Raw genomic sequence first — 21,481 nt, forward strand, 5'->3', positions numbered from 1 at the left:
TTCAAGGCAGCAGGCACTACCCTCTCACACAAAGAGGCATTTATCACTCTTTGGACTCACCTGGTCAGCCCACCTCGACTATTTCAATAACCATGAAGGGCAGGGATTGAAATGGCATTTAGTTGGATGCAAATACCCGGTCCACATCATCATGACTCGGTAAACTGAAACTGATCCCACAAAGTCAGAGAAGATGTAGCATTGGACACCCCAGCTGGAACTGTAACCATAACAGTAGCATCTAAATCACTGACAAGTCGAGCAACGTTATGCTCAAAATGATGGGCCAAATGGTTACAGCAGGCTTCCATACCCTCCAGAGGCTCATCCCCACCAGCAGGTAAGACCAGATTCTGGATGACCTGGAAGAGCTCTGCTGGAAGATTACCTGAGGATGCAGTAAAAGCTATGAAGTAAGCCGCCTTTGCTGCCCTTATTGCCACCTGGTAGGTGTGATTATGCTCTCTAACCGGTGCTTGGTTGCCCTCAGAGCAAGTTCTACACATTGGCGCTCTAGTTGTCGTGCAGCATGTTTCATCTCATGAGCTCCCTAGAGTACCCAGGGGCATTGTGGGCTCTGCAGCAGCTGAGAGGGTGATCGTGAGCAACTGTGTCGATAGCCCTCCACATTTCACCATTCCACGGTGAGATGAGAGCCTTGACAGGATCACTTGCTCCATCCACTGGAAAGTCCCCCAGTTTATCAATTGATAAACGTTGATATGACAAAATAAAGACTCATTCCAACCAATGTTTTTCTGTAAAATATTTTTGTAACTGCAACCTAACTTGAAGTGTTGCAGGATTGTAAGATCACAGATTTAACAAAAATCATCCACATCTGATTTCCAAACATTTTAACACCCCTAGGTTCTTAAAAGTGAGAGCCAGTGTGGTTTAGTGGTTAAGGTGTTGGACTATGACCTGGGAGACCAGGGTTCAAATCCCCACACAGCCATGAAGCTCACGGGGTGACCTTGGGCCAGTCACTGCCCCCCAGCCTCATGATAACCCTAATCATAGGGTCGCCATAAATTGGAATCGACTTGAAGGCAGTTCATTTACATTTAGGTTCTTAAAAATCCAGAAACGTCACAGCTCACTTACCAAGTATGCATTTTATTTTCTTCAACTGAATGTATACACTATCACAATCTCGTACTTAATTTTTACTAAAATACTTCAAAGGAAGGTTTTACACACTTATCAAAAAGTCTGCTCACATTTTCTCTCTCCATGTCCCCCATCATTCCAGAAACGCAAAGCCATCCAAGAAAAGGTATAAACGTGTGTGCTAAGACCTAAAGACATTGCTTATATACATGAGCACAGATGCTAATTTATTCCAGTTCTTTTTGTCAAGTCATTTACAGAAAATATAGCGGGGCTGTAAGATCACAGGGTTGGACAGAAATCATAATTTCAGACTGATTTCCAAAAGCAGCACAAATTCTATTTCCCCACATTATGAAAAATATACAATTTTATCACTTTACAGTCATGCACTTTGTTTGAAAAAGATCAGTAGTACTTCTCCCCCCAACCCTCTCGTTTCTAAAAAGATCAAAGGTCACTTTAAAACACTGTTTTATTTATTTTTATCGCTATCATTTGGCTAAAAAAACTGCCATTCTGAAACAACGTTGTGCTCTTTCTTACAAAAGTGCAAGGAGCCCACCTGGAGTTTGCTGTATCATAATTTGTCTCCTACCCAACAAAAGCTAAAATGTTATCAATTGCTCAGAAAGGGGGGAGGGCAGGGAAGAGACCCAAAACTAAGAACTTTGTTCAGACATTTTAGAGCAATTTCAATTCAAAACTGAATGATCATGAATTTTAGGAGCATAAAAATTTTGTCCTAACTATCTGAAGGAGATTGTAGCTTTGAACTATCACTTTTTAAAACAGCCATTATTTGCAGAGTTTTTTGTTTTGTTTTGTTCATTCGGCTTAAGACACAGGGCTGATCCACATCAGATGTTTAAAGTACATGGCTTTCCCCAAAGAATCCTGGGAACTAAGTTTGTCAAGCATGCTGAGAATTGTAGCTCTGTGAGAGGTAAACTACAGTTCCCAGGATTCTTTGGAGGAAGCCATGTGTGTTAAATGTGCTTTAAATGTATGGTGTGGATTTGACCATAGTCTTTCAGCCCACCCCCTTTAGAGCACAGAGTGCAATGTTTATTTTTCTTATTTTTAGACAACTGAAACATTAGCACCCAAGTCATGAAGTCGTTGAGTGTCATTTCCCACCCGCCTCTCTGCCCCCAAGGAAGACACTGGTTTTAGCTCAAGTTGAGCTAAATATAAAGTAGCAATTTAAAAAATACATATAACATTACATCTGTAAACTCTACAATGCATAACTTGCATTTGGGTGAACCTTACATTTTTCTCTATGAAAACGGAAACTTTTGTTGCAAATAAAGAAAAAATTTTAAGTACTCTGGAAAAAATGTATCTACGTGGATAGGGCTAATTCCGCAAAGCTAGTTTGTGCAATATCCACTATAGTGGTTTTACTAAATCCTAGATGTCTTCTCACTTTCAAATTGTTTTGGGATTAAACTAGTTTCCGTACCACTGACTGGTTCTATGAGGAATGCTTGGTTGCCATCCCCGTTGTGTTTAAAATGTTTGAATTCTACCTATTTTTCAAAAAATAAAAATGTAGGTAAGTCTATTCCTTTGACTTCTTGGCTCTCAAATTGATCAAACAACTAAAAGAAAAATCCAGCCCACCCATACATCTGGACTGGGACCCAGAGTGACACATCGCTCTACACCAAAGCACTTCTACATGAACATCGCAACAGCCTGGGTTCACCATTCTGACTGCAACTCTATGGAGGGGCCTCTGATGTTCCAGGGCACTAGGCAGCTGCAATGGAAAACCACCATAGCTATTTCTTGTTTGCTTGCTTTTCTATGGAGCTCAGGGCAGCACACAAAGGGATCCCAGGGAACTCCTACCCAGACACTGACCAGCCAAGCTCTACTTAGCCGCTGCAAGACTACTGCATCATGTGCCTTCAGACCATGCCCAGTGCTCTTTATAACCCCCTTCCTGCTGAATGCTTTATAACTACTAAGCCTGTTTGAAGAGGTGGCTGGTTCTGTGAAGAGCGACCATTGAATCTTTACTGGCTAGTTTCACCTTTCTCTTGAGCCTGGCGTGCTTCTGCCTAAATTTATCAGTAGCATGGTGCTGTGATGGAATAAGTATCGTAGTCCATAAACTATGCTTCTTATCACTTAAAAATGTTCCTTGTTAACCCAGAGGCTGGTTGCAGCCACCATTAGATCGGTTCAGCAAATAGGTGGCTTGAAACAGGTCTATATAAATCTTAGAAACATCAGAAAAGAACTGTAAACCGCTCCTTGTGGCTTGCAGAAAATCACACCCGTTACTACCTCTTGGTTAGGATACAGGAGAGTGGAAAGGAGAGGAACTGGTAGGAAAGACTACAAACTGAATAAAAGCAGAGTTCTTGAAAATCTAGAAGCGCATGAAGATGAAATGTAGAATCCTATAGAAGGTAACTAGGGTTGGAGACGGACTTTAGCATCAAAGATGGAATGAAAGAGGCATTGTTATACATGACATATGGACTTGTATTGCTATGGCCTCTGACAAGCTGGTTTTGTAATAATTTGTGTGTGTGTGTGTGTGTGTGTGTGTGTGGTGGTTCAAAACCAACTCTGTTAAATTTGCTTGATGGGGTGATGGGGACAAAAGGAATGAGTGTGTCCACTACTGGAGGGTGGTCCATTAGGGCAAACAGGGCAGTCTTCCCCCAGCCAGCCCCCATCTCCCTCCTTTCTTACTTACTTACACCCAGGGGGTGGCCCTCGCTGTCAGCTTCCTCTCTCTTCATCTCAGTGCTGCCTTTGTAGAACTCAGCAGGGAAGTTTATTGGTTTTGGTTCTGCCTACTCTTTTGTCACCTGCCTTCTGCCCTACCTATTGCAATGGGCACCATTCACCATAGGTGTCCACCATGGGCAATTATAGAGTTGAAAGGGACCTCAAAGGAGCCCCTGGTCCAACTCCAGATGCAGGAAATCCATGGCTACAGCATCCCTGATCGGTGGCCATCCAGCCTTTGCTCAAAAACCTCAAACGGAGGAGAGTTCATTACCTTCCAAAACAGTCTGTTCCACTGTCCAACAGCTCATGCCATCACTGTCTTATCACTTCTCTCACCAATTATTATCTGTCTCCAGCCTGAATGGACCACAATGTAAGCTGTGTTACAGGATTAGTTTTAAGTGAAGTTCTCAGACTATGTCATAGTTGGCCTTGATTGGTTAAACATAGAGAAGGGAGGGATAATATTTAAGCATCACTTTCTAGCACACCAACTGAGACCTTGTATTTACTGCAGTAAGATGTGTATTTTTAGGGCCTGCCCTATTCTTCAGATTGTAAATTGTTTTAACTGATTTTAACATTGTATTCTTATATTGTTGTAACCCACAAATTATTATTATTGTTGTTGTTGTTATTATTAGGTTGGAGGGCCAGAGTGGGCAGAAAAGCCTGGAGGCCAGTTCACATTTTGCGTAACGGCCTTGCTTGCTGTGTGCTTACTGGCGTTTGCTATGGCAACCAGTATAAGGGGAAAAAGAAAGACTTGCCTGTAAAAACAAAGTGAGCATGTGCCTGGGCAGTTCATCCAACTGCATTTCTTGTGGCAAATGGCCACCACTCGTCAGAACTCCTTTCCACTTTATGTGTCCACCCCAGCAAACATTTGTGTGCATTTGGGGAACGTACACAGCGGATTGTGAATCGGCCCTAACCTGGGACATTCCTGAGCCTCCCCTCCATTCCAGACTTCACAAGCCTCTACTGAAAGCAGCCAATCTAGGCTCCCTGACTATTTCACCTATATTTGACCATACATGCTTGCACACCTGAGCTTCTCACGTTCAGTTTACATTTTTAAGTGTACACTTCGAATACTTCAGGTGCAAATCTTAAGAACCTAACGGGCAAAGTGCCCCCTTAGTGGGCAGCAATTTCATTCCCCAGCAGGGGGGCTTCCATCCACTTCCACGGGCTTTGGCCCACTTGCGTTGCTCCATGGGAAACTGAAACCGACCTGGAAATAGATCAGGCCATTCGGGGCCTATGTAAATGAATGAGGTGGATGCCACAGATATGGGTAGGGCACCATGTTGCAGACTGAGTGGTGGCAGTAGTGAGCAGGTTACGGGCCTGTTTGGAGACAGTGACTGGGAGAATGCCTTGAGCCTCCAGTCCTCATTCCTCTTACTACAGAAAGGAAGGAAGAACATATCAGGAGATTGTCATTGGGAAGGAGGGAAACTTCATGCCCTTGTGAGCCCAAAGCCACACCTGATGTCTCCTTGAGGATAATTCAAGGGGTGCTTCCAGACAATGTATTTATTGAGCATTCATCCTGATTTCTTTGCAGGGAGATCAGATGATGATGTGTCAAAGCAAGAAATATTCCACACTTTCCAGGGCCTTTCCCTTTCCCTTTCTTTACTGCAAGAAGTCAAATCTTTTGGGGAAGTAGGTTTGTTGTGCAGGACCTCCCACTCAACTGTGCAACCCAAATTTGCCTGGTATGTGATAGAATCTCACCCAAAAACAGTGACAGCTTGGAAGCGCCCTACATCATAAGCAACATCCAAATAAACCCAGTAGCTGGTTATGGGACCCTCAAAGCCAAGAGAGCTTGGGGCATATTCAAGTGGAAATGAAAACAGAAAATGGCATTCAAAAAGGAGGAACTCTTGAGAGATATGCTGGGAAGTCTCTGATTTAATCTTTTCAGTTATCTATTGGTTGAAGATCTATCTGGGTCCTCAATAAGAACAAATGCTGAATAAGGGCATCCAACAGAAACAGGCCCAATGAGCTGAGCCACCTACATGTACCATAGCCAAAATCCTTTCTGAGATCAGGCTCCTTACAGCTGAAGCTGAGACATCTTGAAAATAATTTCTTTTAAAAATGCATTTTTTGAAGTGTGAGCATTAACCCTAAAGGCTCCCTTTGTGTTTATGCAAGTGGGATGTGACTGCCAGTTCAGAGGTAGCCAGTGTGGTGCCTCCAGATGTTCTTGAACTTCAACTAGCACCAGGCCCCTCCCCCAGCGTAAAGGGAGAACAGGAGTTTCAGTCCAACAACATACGGAGATCACCACGCTGGCTCCTCCTGCGCTATGCAGCTTCAGGAAATCTACAAGCACCGGATGAAATGAAACTGGGAGAGGTGATCAAAGCCTCTGGCAAGTTACAAAAGAGCTGTGCCATAGTAATCAAATATCAGCCCATCCATATTATATACGGCAGTTCAAAGAGACACTTGATGTGGCCAAGTGGTTGAATGGCAGCTGCAATTCTGAAGACAGCCTCTTCTTTGTGCAACATGAATGGCTGTTCCTTGGCTTACATTTTCAGATAACACCATTCTGTGCATTATTTCAGTGAGAATTTGAAAGAAAGAACCCCACTCCTTGCAATGTCTTGCCAAGACTGAAATATAAAGTAGTGAAGGGTTAAGCTCTTCTTATCAACATTGTAAAGGCAATAAAGGACACTGAAGGGCAGCTTCGCACATAATATTTTTGCAATATGGAGTTGATGTCTGGATAAGCAAAAACAGCAAGAAAGCAGCACGTACGCTGGAGGGTGATACAAAGGTAGACAGTGCTCCGGTACCTTTCGCTGTTGTGTGCATCATTGCATGGAAGGAGGAATGTGGGCGGGTGAATATAGGAAGCCGCCTTATACTGAGTCAGACCATTGGTCCATCTAGCTCAGTACTGTATACACTGACTGGCAGCAGCTCTCCAGGGTTTCAGGCAGGAGACATTCCTAGCTTTCACTGGAGGTACCAGGGATCGAACCTGGGACCTTCTGTGTGCAAAGCAGATGCTCTACCATTGGGTTGCGGCCCTTCCTCTTTTCTGGGAGGTGGTGCAACTCCACTTATTGAATGGTTCTCTTCCATGCACCTAGTAGGAGCCTGGTCAATGCCAGGTCTACATTTAGAGCAGCCCTTCGGCAAGATGCTCTCAGTGAGGCTCCCTCCCTAAGTGGCTCACCTCTTCTTTTTCTCCTCCACTTGTGTTGTTTCCCATTTGTTTTCCTCACCCTTTGGGGTCCAATCAGCACCATTTCCCAGAAAGAGAGAGAGGGCAAAATGTGCATAGGTTACTCTGAGAGAGCTGGTACACAGGCAGCAAGAGCAAGGCCAGAAAACTCCAGGAATCAGCAATGGGCCCCTGGCAAGGGTGGGGGCCTCAGCAAGTGCCCACCAACCCAAAGGCAGTCCATCAATTATTTGGAAATCAAGTTGTGCAAGCCAGGGATTGGTTCTCAGATAGCATTTTAATACCAACCAAAGATCTTTAGCAGAACTTAGATTCTCAACGGGCACTACCAAAAATACCTAAGCAACTACTTTAGATGTTTTGGATTCCTTGATAGTTTCCAAGCTGAGTGGAGCTGCTGGGGTTAAAATTCCACAAACAAGCCAAAGCAGGAAAGTGTGATCACTTCCAGACAACCTGTATATTCAGCATTTGTCCTAATTTGTTTGCAGGTAAATTAAATGTCCATCGGCTCTTTAAAGAGCAATCATTCTGATTTGTTTGAGGGGATGTTAGATGATGTTGCATCAAAACAAGTTTTGTCCCACAGTTTCCAGTGCATTTTCCCTGTCACTTTCCTTATCACAAAAAAACTGACCTTTTGGGGAAATGGTTCAGTTGCGCAAGACATCCCAACTAACTATAATGGAGTAACCTGAATTTGCCAGAATGTGATTGGATCCCACCCACAAAACCGTGACAGTCTGAAAGTGCCCTGGGACTGCTCCATAGGCTAAGAGGGTTCTTTGTTTCTTCCTCCTCCTCCTCCTAGAAATTCTCTTGGGTTCAGGTTATCTCTACATGTGACCATACAACAAAGCAGGTTGTCACTACAATATAAATGACACAAATCGGCCATTAGAGGATAGTTGTTAACCCATTTAACATTGTTCTGGACCAGCACAGCCTGCAGGTGAAGCCTTTCAAGCTGCCTTATTTACACTATAAACAGTTACAGGAAAGAGGGGAGGGGGTGGGAATAGAGAACCCTGGCCGCTAAATGCAGAGAAGTCTCTGTTGCTCTTATTCTTTTCTCTCCCAGTCTCACTGCTCGAGTTTCTTATAATGGGCCTTTGAACTGGTTTCCTGAAAGATGTTGCCTGATTGATGGTTTGGAGCTTGCCGCATCCCCTAGTTTCCGCCAGACGACCTAAGAGCAAAAGGAAAGACGGGTTAATAATTTACTTGCATTTGTGTAGAGATTTCTGTCCTACCCTTCTAGTGCCTATGCGCTACTAAGGACAGCTTACAACAGTTTTAAGATAACAATGTCATAAGACACAATAAAGGTACAACAAAGGCAGGGAATGAGCCGGGATCAGTCCTGTGGTAGCTAAAAGCCTGCAGCTCCTAGGAAATCCTGCCCTAGTTAAGCTGCAAGATTCCTCTCTGATGCACTAGGTGGCACTCAGATCCCAAGATTAACTTCAGTCGACACGATTTAAAATGCTAATCTTATTAAAGTCACCTGAAATTAGAACTAGAGATATGCCTTGGGTAATGGTAGCAAAACTGTAAATCAAAAGTTGAGTTCAGAGCTAGGTCAGTTGCTGGCAAGCTTGCAGGAATCGTATCCACTTCATCAAAGTGGGGGAAATTATGTGCCCTTCAGACACTAGGTTCTCTTGCATTAAAAATCCACGAATGGTTAAAACAGGCATCACCAAACTGGTGCCCTCCAGAAGTTTGGGACTACAACTCCCATCAGCCCCAGAGCTTCAAGAAGTTACCCAGCCATGCCAGGTTCTTGGGCCAGCCCATGACAAGGTCTGTTTGGGGAGTCCATTTGATATGCAAGGAAGTATTGGCAGCATTCCTGAGCCACTTTTTGCTTTTGTTGTAAAATTTCGGCTCCTTCCAGACATTTTGTTTTGTTTTAAAGAAAACCTATGCAAAAGGTGCCTTTTGAGCTGTAGTCTTTACATACCCCCAGAAAGCAACTTTTTCCAAAAGATAAGGTTTCAAATTTCATTGTTGAACAACAGAGAGCATTCCGCAATGCTCCACATCCTGAAGGGAATTAAATTATGGCACTTGCAAGGCATGAAACACTGTGGGGCTTATGCAAAAAACCACCCAGGTTTAAGGGGAAAGTTTCACAGCGGCTTTCTGGGACATGTCCTTGAATGCTTCTCACTCTTTGTGTGTGGGTGCCTTTCCTGTTCAACATGCTGTGCTGAAAGAAATAGGGCTCCTTTGTCATTCATGCTTTTGCTTATGGCTGTGTGCCATGTGGCATCCCACAAACCCCGCAGTATTCATATCGTACAAGGATTAGTAGTTTCCATCTACCAAAAGCTCCTCAACTGGACAAACTCCCACAGGGTACTGTGAGCTTTCAACCCTAACTGTTACCAGGGGGGACCCCCTTGCATTGTGTTATCAGGCCATTCAAATTCTCTAAAGATATTTTTTCTCAAGTGAACAGGCCCACAATAGTTACAACAAATGGACACAAACCAGGGGACTTCAAGATGGAGGTTCAAATCCTATCCACTCTTATCAGGGATCAGATTCAATGGGGCTTATTCCTAAGGACACACATGTACAGGATTGGGCTGTGTGGTGGTAGTCCTATGCACAGTTACCTAGAAGCAGCCTCAGTAAGGCTCCCAAGAATAGATATAAACAAATAAATAAACAAAACTATGCACTGAGTTGAGCTGAAGCTTTGCACAACCAGGGAGGTTTTTGACTAAAAAGAAACCATTCCACAATGCCCTTAAAAAAAGCTGACTCCTATACTATTTTTGAATTTCAAAAGCAAATTGTTTTGTGCAATTCTTTGGAGTATCAAGACTTTGGCCCTATCTGCACTATACATTTAAAGCAGTATCATATCACTTTAAAGAGTCATGGCTTTCCCCAAAGAATCCTGGGAACTGTAGTTTGTTAAGGGTGCTGAGAAATATTAGGATACCTCCTATTCTCCTTATAGAGCCACAATTGCACGAATGGTTTAACAGTCAAGCTCTCTACCTCATGAACTCTGACAATTGTAGCTCTGTGAGGGGAATATGGGTCTCCTAACAGCTCTCAGCACCCTTAACAATCTATAGTCCCCAGGATTCTTTGGGAGCAGCCATAACTGTTTACAGAGGTATAATGCTGCTTTCAATGTATAGTGCAGATGGAGCCTCTCTCTGGATATAATCCATAAAACACACACAAGCTGATCCATTCTGGGTATGGGAATCCTGAGTTATGCATGGAACTTTCCCATAGAAAGCCTTAGGAATTGTAGTTCTGGGGTCGGATAGGGTAAGGATCTCTAACAGAGTATTCTCAGCACCACACTGAATTATAATTCCCTGGACTGGGAGGCTGGGGGGAGCCACAATACTTAACATTTCTATAAAACTGATGTAAGTTTCTAGCGTGGACACACTCTCTGCAGTCTTCCACACACAAGGATTCTGGGTGTGCTAAGGGTCCCCAGCACTTAAACAGATCCAGTGGCTATCAGTTTTACTGATAACATTTGTAACTCTGCAGGGTTCCAAGACAGCAAGCAAGCAAGCAAATAAGCCTGCAGACACACAGAACAGACCTCACAAGATATCGGACAGCATTTAACAATTGGAAGTGAAAAACTGAAATGTGAAAGACTGTGAAAATGGGTTTATTACATTGCACATTTCACGAACAATTGCTTTCTCCTTTTCACTCAGGTCTTCTTCATAGTTTTCTTGTATTTGTCTGTCCAAATTCTCATGGACTTCAAGGACCTACAAACACAATGGACATGAAATTATAAAATAATGTGACATGATGATACCCTAAGGTGCCCTTAAATGGTATGATCATTCCATCCTCATGCTATTGGGTGGGCACACAGGGCAGAATTTGAACACACACACAGAGGGAAAAGGAAGCTGGGAGCAAGAATGGAAAGTGTAGTGTACCAGTAAAACAAATGGAGCTCGAGCTAACTAATTCATCCACATATATTCCTAAACTAAAACTAGTGGTTAGAATTATGGGAGTTTCAGAAAACATGTGATCTACTTACAAGATTATACACACAAACCCCAGCACCTTGGACAACTCCTTGAAAGTTCAAGCTAAAACCTGATGCAGATTCCACTGCCCCACTGACACAGAGCCACCAGCTACCACTGATACACACACACACACACACACACACACACACACACACACACACACACACACACACACACACACACAGTCACTGGACCCTGCGCATATAGCCATGAAACTGTACAGATCCTAACACAAAAGAGCCACAGGAATGATGAAATCTCTAGCTGCACGGATATTCAGTCGGAGAGGTCAGTGGTCTGACAGAGCTCTTCTATTTCTCCTGTTCCAAATCATGCCAAGGTATGGTAATAAGAGACAAATTTCTCCCACCATGTGTAAGGTACAGTGGTTAGGGAAGGGCTGAGGCTCCAGGCATAGAGCACGTGCTTTGCATGCAAAAGGTTAAATCCCCAGCTTCTCTGGACAGGGCTAGGAAACAATCCTATCAGAAACTTGGGAAAGTTTCTGCTGGTCAGTTTGACAATGCTGAGCTATAAAGACGGATGATCTGACTCAGAATGAGGTAGAATGGCCACTGACGCATCAGCCAAAAAGGAAGGCAAAGGAGGACACAGATCTGTATTAAATGTTCATATGCTAATTTATGGGAATGGATGCAAATTTAGAAATAATTATTATGATTTAAATTGGAATACAATACATCTCACCACCATGGGAAAGACTGTGACCAGGTGACCTGTGTGCCTGCTCAGTCTGCTATCCAGGATGTTGATGGCCACATTCAAGGCCCCTGTTATCCCTGCTTAGGGTTTTTTTTTTATCTTGGACTGGACAGTCGTTCAAAGAGAGGACTCCTTCAAGCAGAGGGCTGGCCTCTGTAAAGCAGGACACACGGCCACTCTACTCCTCACTCACGTCTAGCATAATAATAATCCACATCATCATTCAGATTGTAGAACTGAGTTTTTTCTTTGGTGCCACAATTTGGGATAACACTGCAATGAATTTGGATTATTGTGATGTAGATAACACACAGTTCCTGTGCAAAACCGTATCCAAATCCTCAACCAGACTGGATGATTTCCAGGGTTGCATCGCACTTTTCACTGAAGCACTGCACACTGACCACTTTGTATTAGAGGGATGTTTCTTTTTCCTGCTGTATCTCCGTTACAAAAATAGGTCATTCTCTTAGGGTCCTTAACCTACTTTGAAAACTGCATTATCTACTAGCTTAACCGATGTATTTTGAGCCAATGGCAAGTTTGCATGGCTGTACGGTTTTGCTTAAATTAATTAAATCCATTTGGTTGTCTTTTTCTGCGGGAGTACCAGAGGAAGCAAAGGCATTTACAAGCTTACAAATAAAACTAGATCTCTAATGAAAAGGAAAGAATTAATTATTGATAAAGCTGGATGCAGACGCTGGAACTAACTCATTGGCCTGTGTATGCCTGTGATACCTAATATCCTAGACAATCAAATCCCAATGCACATCTTCAGAAATATCATGCTGAGAGCCAAACACTGGCTGCCTTCACAAGATAAATGTGCAGAGCAAGCTCGGGTGGCTTAACTAAGAGGCCGAGACTCTCCACGAGGTTTTACTGCCAGCATGAAACTCCCCAGTAAACTAACTATACATGCCATCCTCATATCTCTTTCCAGTTTTAAAATGTTAAGTACAAGGTTTTGTGGTATTCTAGCAGGGAAAAAGTGTTATGATAACATCTACTTGTATTCCTTAAAGACACGTGGATGCAAGAAACTGCACCTGTTGAACATTGAGGAACTTCTGGGAGGGGGTCTTTGACCTGGAAAGGGGTTATTGGAGGGAGGAAGATGCCTTGAGGGGAATTACTATGGTGGGGAAGCTGTGACTGGAAGCTAAATGGAGACCAGGGATGGGATTCCTAAGAGGAATATTTGGGGTGGGGGTGTTTTTTGATCAGGAAAGTGGGGGGGAAGAGATGTCCTGAGAGGAATAATTATGGGGAATTAAAACAGGGGTCGTTAGTGGGTTTATGACTGGAAGCTGGAAGAGGAATATTTTTTGGGGGGGGAGATGTTCTGAGGAGAATGAAGGCTCTCATGGGGGATGTCATTGTTTTTATTGATGTATTTTTATATTTGTGTTTATTTTTTGTAAGCTGCCTTGAGGGCCTTTTGGCCAAAAGGCAAGGTAGAAATTGTTGACCATTGAACCGCACTGTCACTGAGTTTGTTTTCCATCAAGTCTGAAAAACTGTAACTGGGGGAGGTATGTCTTTGCCCAGTCTGGAAACGGACAGCCAAGGCCGTTGCTATGGTAACCATCGCGATAGACTGGGAACAGTTCTAGCAGCTATCTGTGTTGAGCTGAGTCTTCTGTGTATTGCCTCTGAACTGAGAGGTTGTCTTCTGTGTTTACCTTTGGAGAGAGATGTACCAGAAGGGGGGTGACTGAAGAAACTCTACATGTATTTACTCTTAAGCCTTTGGCCATAATGTCTTAATAAAGACTCTTAACATGATCTAATGCTCTGAAGAAGTTTCTTGCTCAACTTAACTCCAACGTAATGTATGCTGTTTCACGCAACAACGCACACACTTCAACAGAAATAAGCAACAACAACAATTTATTATTATTGTTGTTGTTGTTGAAACTGTTTGCTAAAAAATTCTGCAAGCTGTGTATAAGTCCAGATCATACAGCTGTGAAAGCTCCTATTAGGAGAAAAAGGTGGCAATCCTCAGTGGGCAATTTTCTTCTAGAGTTGCCACCTTGTTCTCTGACCTTGCTCCTGTGCCTGTAACAGAAGTCCCACAAACACAAATTAAGGTGAAGCTTTTCAGCAATTGCAAAGAATATAACGGAGAACAATTCATCTGCTTCATTTCTGCATCTCAGGCTGCTAAAGGCACAGGAGGAGGGTCAGGAATAAAAGGTGGCAATCATGGGAAAGGAATGTCCTATTAGAGCTCTACCTTTGGGGCTGTACCTTTGAAGATCTGAGCCTTGAACAGCTGCACCACAGGCAGATTCCCAGCAGTTTCCCCTGTCAGTGCATCTTGATGACATGCAGTATTAGTAGTCTGTTAAAAACAGAATTCTGGACCTAGGAATACAAGGTGATTCTGCCAGATGAGTAAGCTCTCTTTGGTATCTATACACACCATCATAACCTGGAAGATTATCTAAGTGCCCTCAGGTCTGATACATTAAAAATGTTTTTCACAGTGCGGAAACTTGTGGACAATGAAAACAATTGTCTCGGGGGAATTATATAGATGCATCGATGTGATATTTAGTCTGAGCGTACATGAGTATGCGGTGGAGGCTTTGGTTTGCAATCATTTTTCAACACACAAATCATGCTTTCAACATAGGGAAGAGATATTTATCTCCTCTTTTCCAGAATTCCTTAGGAGAACACTACACGTTTCAATGTACTGTGGGAAACACCAGTGTTAACACTGGTCTAGGAACCTTGGGCCCAGCTGGGGCAGCTTGACACTTTATGACAGTTGAGGAGGAAATACCAGATAAAAAGCACCCACATTCAGGATGAGTGAGTGGAGACATGATAGAGGTGTATAAAAGTATGCATGGCATGGAGAAAGCAGATAGAGAGCTGTTTTTCTCCCCTTCTCAGAACACTATAATTTGGGAATATCCAGTGAAGCTGAATGTTTGAAGATTCAGGACAGAGAAAAGGAAATTCTTCTTCATACAGCACATGGAATTCACTCCCACAAGAGGCAGTGATGGCCACTAACCTGGATGGCTTTAAAATAGAATTAGACAAATTCATGGAGGAAAAGGCTATCAGCGGGTACTAGCCAGGATAAATAATAATAATAATAAACTTTATTTCTACCCCGCCCTTTTTCCAATAGGACTCAGAGCGGCTTACAACTAAAAACAACACCAATTAAAACATACAGAAGTATACAATTAAAAAGAATTAAACTATGAGAAAAATTAAAACCATAAAACATAGGTTAAAAACAGCAGACAATTTAAAATAATAAAATCATATAATGTAGTCACCAAACCTATGACACTTAATCCTGGTCGTTCTCTATCCCAAATGCCCGTTGAAATAAAACAGTCTTTACTTGTTGCCAGAAAGACGGCAAGGAGGGAGCTGATCGCACCTCACTCGGAAGGGAGTTCCACAGCCTAGGGGCGGCCACCGAAAAGGCCCTATCTCGTGTCCGCATCATATGTGCTTGCGAAGGTGTGGGGAACACAAGAAGGGCCTCACCTGAAGATCTCAAATCTCGGACAGGTTCATGTAGGGAGATACGATCTGTCAAATAGCCTGGGCCTGAGCCGTATAGGGCTTTGTAGGTCAAAACCAGCACTTTGAATTGTGACTGGAAACAAATTGGCATAAACAAATAGGATAGCTATGCTCTGCCTCCATGGTTGGATACCAGTTGCTGGAAGGGGAGAGTGCTCTTGTGCTCAGGTCCTGCTCGTGGGCTTCCCATAGGCATGTGGTTGGCCACTGTGAGAACAGGATGCTGGACTAGATGGGCCACTGGCCTGATCCAGCAGGACTCTTCTTGTGACGTTTAGGCCTCTTTGAAAAACAAATCTGTGTTCTCAGGCTTGAGCTCAGAATATTGTAATTTTCACTCTGCCTTAATTTTCTTCTTCTTGCTGTATTTCCATGTGTTGATATGTATTTTAATATTGGTGCATACGGGCTTGAGACTTGATATGGGAGGCAGTTCAGAAGTGCTTTTAATAAATAAATAAGAATAAATAATTCACGAGGAGCTTCCCTTATGGGCCCACTTCTCAAGAACTGTAGTTTTTGCTGGGTGGAGGTAAAAAGACTGACATATTTGGTTAACTTGCCTGGAGAAGGTGCTTTGAGAAAAGATATTATGGTTTTACATATATTTATCAATCTTTTAATTTATAAAATTTTATTTAATTTATGCAGTTTTCATGGTCATAGTATTTGTTATGTCCCATGCCTAAGACAACAAAGTTCTGGCTGCCACATCTCAAAAAGGATATTATAGACCTGGAAAAGATGCAGAAAGGGGCAACCAAAGTGACTAGAAGGCTGGAGCAACTCCCCGAGAAATTACAGTGTTTGGGGCTTTTTAGTTAAGAAAAAAAGTAATGGGGGATGTGATCAAGGATTATAAAATTATGCATGTTGTGGAGAAATAACTTTTTCTCCCAGAAGTCGAAGTCCCAGAAGTATCATGCCCCTTCTATTATAAGCTTCCGCCGGGCCTTGAAGACCTGGCTCTTCAGGCAGGCTTTTGGGGTGGGTTAGGTTTCTTACTGTTATGGTTTTAAATTTTAATGTTTTAATGTATTGTTTTATCTTGTACGTCGCCCAGAGTGGCTGGACAACCAGCCAGATGGGCGACTAATAAATTAAATAAATAATAATAATAATAATAATAAATAATCAGCCACCGCAGAACAACAGTGGAAGAGGACTATTATGCTCAAGCCTTGCTTGTGGGCTTCCCAGACGCTTCTGGTTGGCCACTGTGAGAAACAGGGTGCTGGATTAGATAGGCTTTTGATCTTGATCCTGCAGGGCTCTTCTTATGTCCTTATTGAGTGACTGACTGATGGGATGTGCTTACGTCAGTTCTTATGTGTACATGTCAGTGGCTCCCTATGTCTGTGCCTGCATGAGCAACACAATGAAAGTTAAGTGGGGAAGTGGAGGCATCATCATCTATTTTTCTGTTTGGATCTGGAAAAGATCAACTGACCAACACTGGCCTAATTAACACAGGAACACAGGAAGATGTCTAATACTGATTCAGACAATTAGTCTGTCGAACTGCCATTTTATGTTCCCAGAATGCCCTGCACATTGTATCATTTCAGCGCATTCTCTGGGGGGAAGGGGGAACAGTGGGCACCACCACCAGGGAATGGTGTTCTCCACTGCAGATTGTTATTTTCTTTTTCTGGAGAGCCTTGGAACAATTTGGGGAATGGCCGTAGCTCAATGGTAGAGCATCCGCCTTGCATGCAGAAGTCCCAAGTTCAATCCCCGGCATCTCCAGGTGGGACTAGGAAAGACTCCTTGTCTGAAATCCTAAAGAGCTGCTGCTGGTTCAGTGTAGACACTAGTCAGCTAGATGGACCAAAGATGTGACTCAGCAGGGCAGCTTTTTTTGTTTCTAAATGCCCCCCATTTGGTTTAGTTTCTCATTCATTATGTAATGGATACATACTCCTGGCAATGTGGATATGGGTTTAGCTTGGCATGGGCAAAGAATGTCCTGCCTCCAACACAGATGTATAAAAAGAAGGGGAAAGGTTGAAGGAATAAAGTGTTTGTAAAGCAGTTGGTAACCCATAATACAAAGCTGGTGGGTGGCATTCAAGATAGACAGGCCTGCTCCATAGGCACCTATGTTTCTCACTGTAGCTTCAGAAAGTGGGAGGGAGTTGCCTTGTTCTCCACCTGTAGACAACATCCAGCCTCTGAGTTCCTCTTTTTTGTTCCATTTCTCAAACCAACCTGCATCTCTCAATAGGTTCAGAAACTTGGACCCCCTACGTCCAAATGTCTGCAGGTTACGACAGGCAAGAAAGACACCCTGGCATATCCCCATGGAAAAGGTTGAAAACATTCTGCTTCTGGCTCGAAGAAATCTCCTGTACTTGGCACTTTTGAGGAACTGGCTGCTAGTTAATATCTGACTGCTCTGGAAATGTTTACCTTTTCTGACTCTTGAGTCATATATTTTAATTAGCTGATGTGTTTTAATGATTGACAATCTATTTTATAATGAATTTTAAATATTGCAATGCCCATATAATCAACACAAATTATTTATTTGGATTGTAATATCGCATTTCAAAATGAATTTGCACTGAACTGCTATTGTAATTGTGCACTGCTATGCATTTTTGCTGTTCTGTTTTGAGCCACTTTGAGCACATTTATGTGGAAGCGTGGCATACAAACCAGAATAATAAATAAATGTTTTGGCTTGTGAGGTGACTGACACTGGGCATGTGCAGAGTGCTTTTCCCATCAGAGGAACAGGAACAACAGGGCAAATCAACTGCAAACATATCCGGAGTATCTTATTTTTATGAAGATAATTATATTTTATTTTGTTTTCTTAACAGAACAATTGCACACAAAGACACCACCTCTAAGAACATGCAGTCTCTTCCCTTGTGATTCTTAGCAGCTTTTTAACGGAAGTAATGTCAAGAGAGGGTTTTCCGTAGTATGTGCAAAGGGTCGAAAGTAAGGAAATAGCCATTTAGATATCCAACACGCAACTCTTTTCTTCTAGCAACTGGCCAAGAGGATGAACTTCTTTCTACAGTAATGAAACTGTGGCCTAATTTGGCAACCTTACTTCCAATCCCCTGACTATACCTTCCCCAGCTAGAAATGCACAGCTATGCAGCAGTTGCTTCTGCTGATTCAGTTTTTCTGGCTGCTGATGCCATCGCCCTTCTGCTATGTCGTCAAGTGCATGTTCATGTGTGTGAACTATCAACAAACAAAGAAAAGTACTTCTTCACACAGCGCATAGTTAAACTATGGAATTTGCTCCTCCACCAATTTGAATAGATTTCGCAAATTCATGGAGGATAAGGCTATCAATGGATACTATCCATAACAGTGATGTTCTGCCTCTGCTGTCGGAAGCAGTATGCCCAACAATGCCAGCTGTTGGGAATCACAAATGGGGACAGTGCTGTTGTGCTCAGGTCCTGCTCATGTGCTTCCCATAGGCATCTGGTTGGCCACTGTGAGAACAGGATGCGGGACTAGATGGGCCACTGTCCTGATCCAAGAGAGCTCTTCTGATGTCTTTATGTCGTAAGATGGAGCACCTGCCGTGCTAGTTCTCAGGATACAGACCCTTGGTGTCCTTTCTGGTTTGGGCTGGAACACAAAGTCCAGCTTTATGTGGCTTAACATACACACAACACACACACTTACCTTCATAGCATGCACCACTGCTTCAGGTTTCTGGCTCATGGGAACATATCCCACTGCGGGAGAAGCGGCAAGATCAGTAGTCATGCGAACAGGGCCCTGCAAAACACAACAAAGCAAGCCAACACTTGTAAGTATATCCTTGTATATGTTCTGTCCCTAGTTTGGGCACTTCCACACTGGTGACTCCTAGCGCTCTCCAATCATTGCTCTTCTGCTATAACCTCCATGTGGAATTATAGCCAACCCTCTATACTTTGGGGTGGAAGGGGATAGTGATTTTTTTGAGCATGTGTACAATATGCCATGCTCAGTTCACACTTGTTTCAAGCACTTCCACAAGGGGTCTAACCCATTGTTCTTCAGCCTTGGCTCCCAGGTGTTGATGAACTATAATTCCCATCTTCCCTGACCAAAAAGTGCCTACTTTTTAAATCTTCCCGTTTCTAGTGGTCTGCAGCCAATTCTTATCCTGTGTAAAGGGTTTACTTCACATTATCCTTTTAAACAGGGAAAACAACTGGGGGGACTGGGATTCAAGAAGCAGGGGGAAGGGCTTCCCAGGCCCAAACTGACCCCTCTGAAATGACGTTTCCAGTTGTAAAGGGACCAGACTGCTGTTGTACACATTTTTACATAACAAGTAGCCTGGTACCTTCAGTGGAATGAAACATTTGTTCAGACATACCAAAAGAATTTTCAACCCTAGAAACCAATTTAACCTTTGAAATCGCTTGTAGCACCATCACTTTACTAGGAAGTGATGTACTCTCTGACATGGGTGGAGGGAGAGAATAGTTGGCACCCACTTTATTGGCTGCATGGCAACATTCTGCAAAGAGCATCAAGCGTCCTTCAAGGAAGGGTATGAAGGGAACCCAAAGGTAAGTAGATATACACAACCACAGTTAAGGGAGGGCTTATTCCCAAAATATGCAATCTAGTTCTCTGATGTTTGGCATCCTATTGAAAAATGCTATTTTCCTACCAAGGTACCTGAGTACCCAGCAGGTCCAATGCTCACCTTTTGGTATGCGAGATCCCTTTTAAGGTCTCTCCTAAACAGGGTGAGATACAACACCCTTATTCAACAAGATGCCCCCTTCCTGTCTCTATGATTTGTATGTTTTCATTGTGCCATTCAGAGAAACCTACAGTGGATTCATTGAAAACTCTAAATATTTTGTCTTCATGCTGTCTGACAAAACAAAGGGGGATTATGCTGTTGGGTTATGAAGGTAAATTTTGATGACAGAGTGATATGTAACATCACTGTAGGGAATGTGCTGCCCATGCAGCACACAGAGGTGCTTATTAGTTTTTTTAATATAAAATATTTACTTTTACTTTTTTAAAAAATGTGATTTGTTCTGGTTTGATCTTAATAAATTGTAACGTTGAAATAATGAAATCAAAGAAATTTTGAAATCTTATATAACAGCCTTTTTCTAAAGTACACAAAGATGCCTCTTATATCTTAGAATTTCAGATGTGACAAGGATGGAAAGTGTTGTAATTTTTAAGATTTTGCTGAATGTATATCCCTTGCTCCTTATTTAACTTTCCATCCCAACTCACTAACCCTCAGATTAGATAATAGTCCAGTTTAGAATGCAACAAGAAACCATAGATCCCTGTTACATGAATGAGCTGCAGCGAGCCCTTTGCTTCTTTCTCTTCTTCTTTCGTAGCCCTGAGGAGAAGATTGGAAGCTGCTACTTCTGATTTTAAATAAAAATGTCCAGACTTGGGAAACAGCAGTTTTGTATATAGTTAGTGATTGTTGCTGGTTATTGGGGAAGGGCCATAGCTCAGTGGTAGAGCATCTGCTTTGCATGCAGAAGGCTCTAGGTTCAGTCCCAGGAATCTGTAGGTGGGGCTGAGAGAACCCCGTCTGAAATCCTTGAGAGTCACTGCTAGTCAGGGTAGGCAATACTTCTAATTGTATTGTCTAAGCTTCCTATGTTCTCCTCCCTCCCTAGAGTTAGAGGACTGTTCAGAACAGGGTGGAAGGTGGTGTGGGTGGTTGCAGGAGGAATCTCCAAAAACTGCTTCACCTTTTTCATTAGCAGACACCACCTTCCATGGGTACAAGGGCACAAACTGAATTGCCCCCTATTTCTGCACAAGCACTAATGATGATTAAAGCTGACCAAGGCTATGTTTTCAACGAAGGGTTGAAACTAAGGTTAGAAGCTGGTTTGACAACCATAAAAATAACCCTGGTTACCAGTAGCCCTTGCTAGTGCTGGTTCTGGTTAGGAGATTGCTGTGCCAGGCCAGATATACACAGGCCCTCAGCTGAGGACTGGGTGGGCATTTTTCACCTTATCTTGGAAGACAATCTTACTCTGCCATGAGTGATCGCCAATGAAAATGAATGAACTATTCCATGTAG

The 21,481-nt window shown here is 42.9% G+C and overlaps 1 protein-coding gene across 3 annotated transcripts in view; it reads right to left on the bottom strand.

Annotated features, from left to right (window-relative positions):
* Nucleotides 1-1,099: 1,099 nt before the first annotated feature.
* The window catches only part of CCDC85C (coiled-coil domain containing 85C), a 229,385-nt gene continuing 209,003 nt past the window's right edge, over nt 1,100-21,481 (bottom strand). For all 3 annotated transcript variants that reach the window (XM_061612121.1, XM_061612119.1, XM_061612120.1), the window contains 3 exons: nt 19,087-19,182; nt 10,762-10,860; nt 1,100-8,282 (listed from right to left, as the gene is read on the bottom strand). In XM_061612121.1, coding sequence (XP_061468105.1) covers nt 8,193-8,282; nt 10,762-10,860; nt 19,087-19,182 — 285 coding nt within the window. In that variant the 3' untranslated portion in view covers nt 1,100-8,192. The remainder of the gene's footprint in view (nt 8,283-10,761; nt 10,861-19,086; nt 19,183-21,481) is intronic.

This window comes from Rhineura floridana, chromosome 2 (genome assembly GCF_030035675.1).
Source record: "Rhineura floridana isolate rRhiFlo1 chromosome 2, rRhiFlo1.hap2, whole genome shotgun sequence".
NCBI lineage: Eukaryota > Metazoa > Chordata > Lepidosauria > Squamata > Rhineuridae > Rhineura > Rhineura floridana.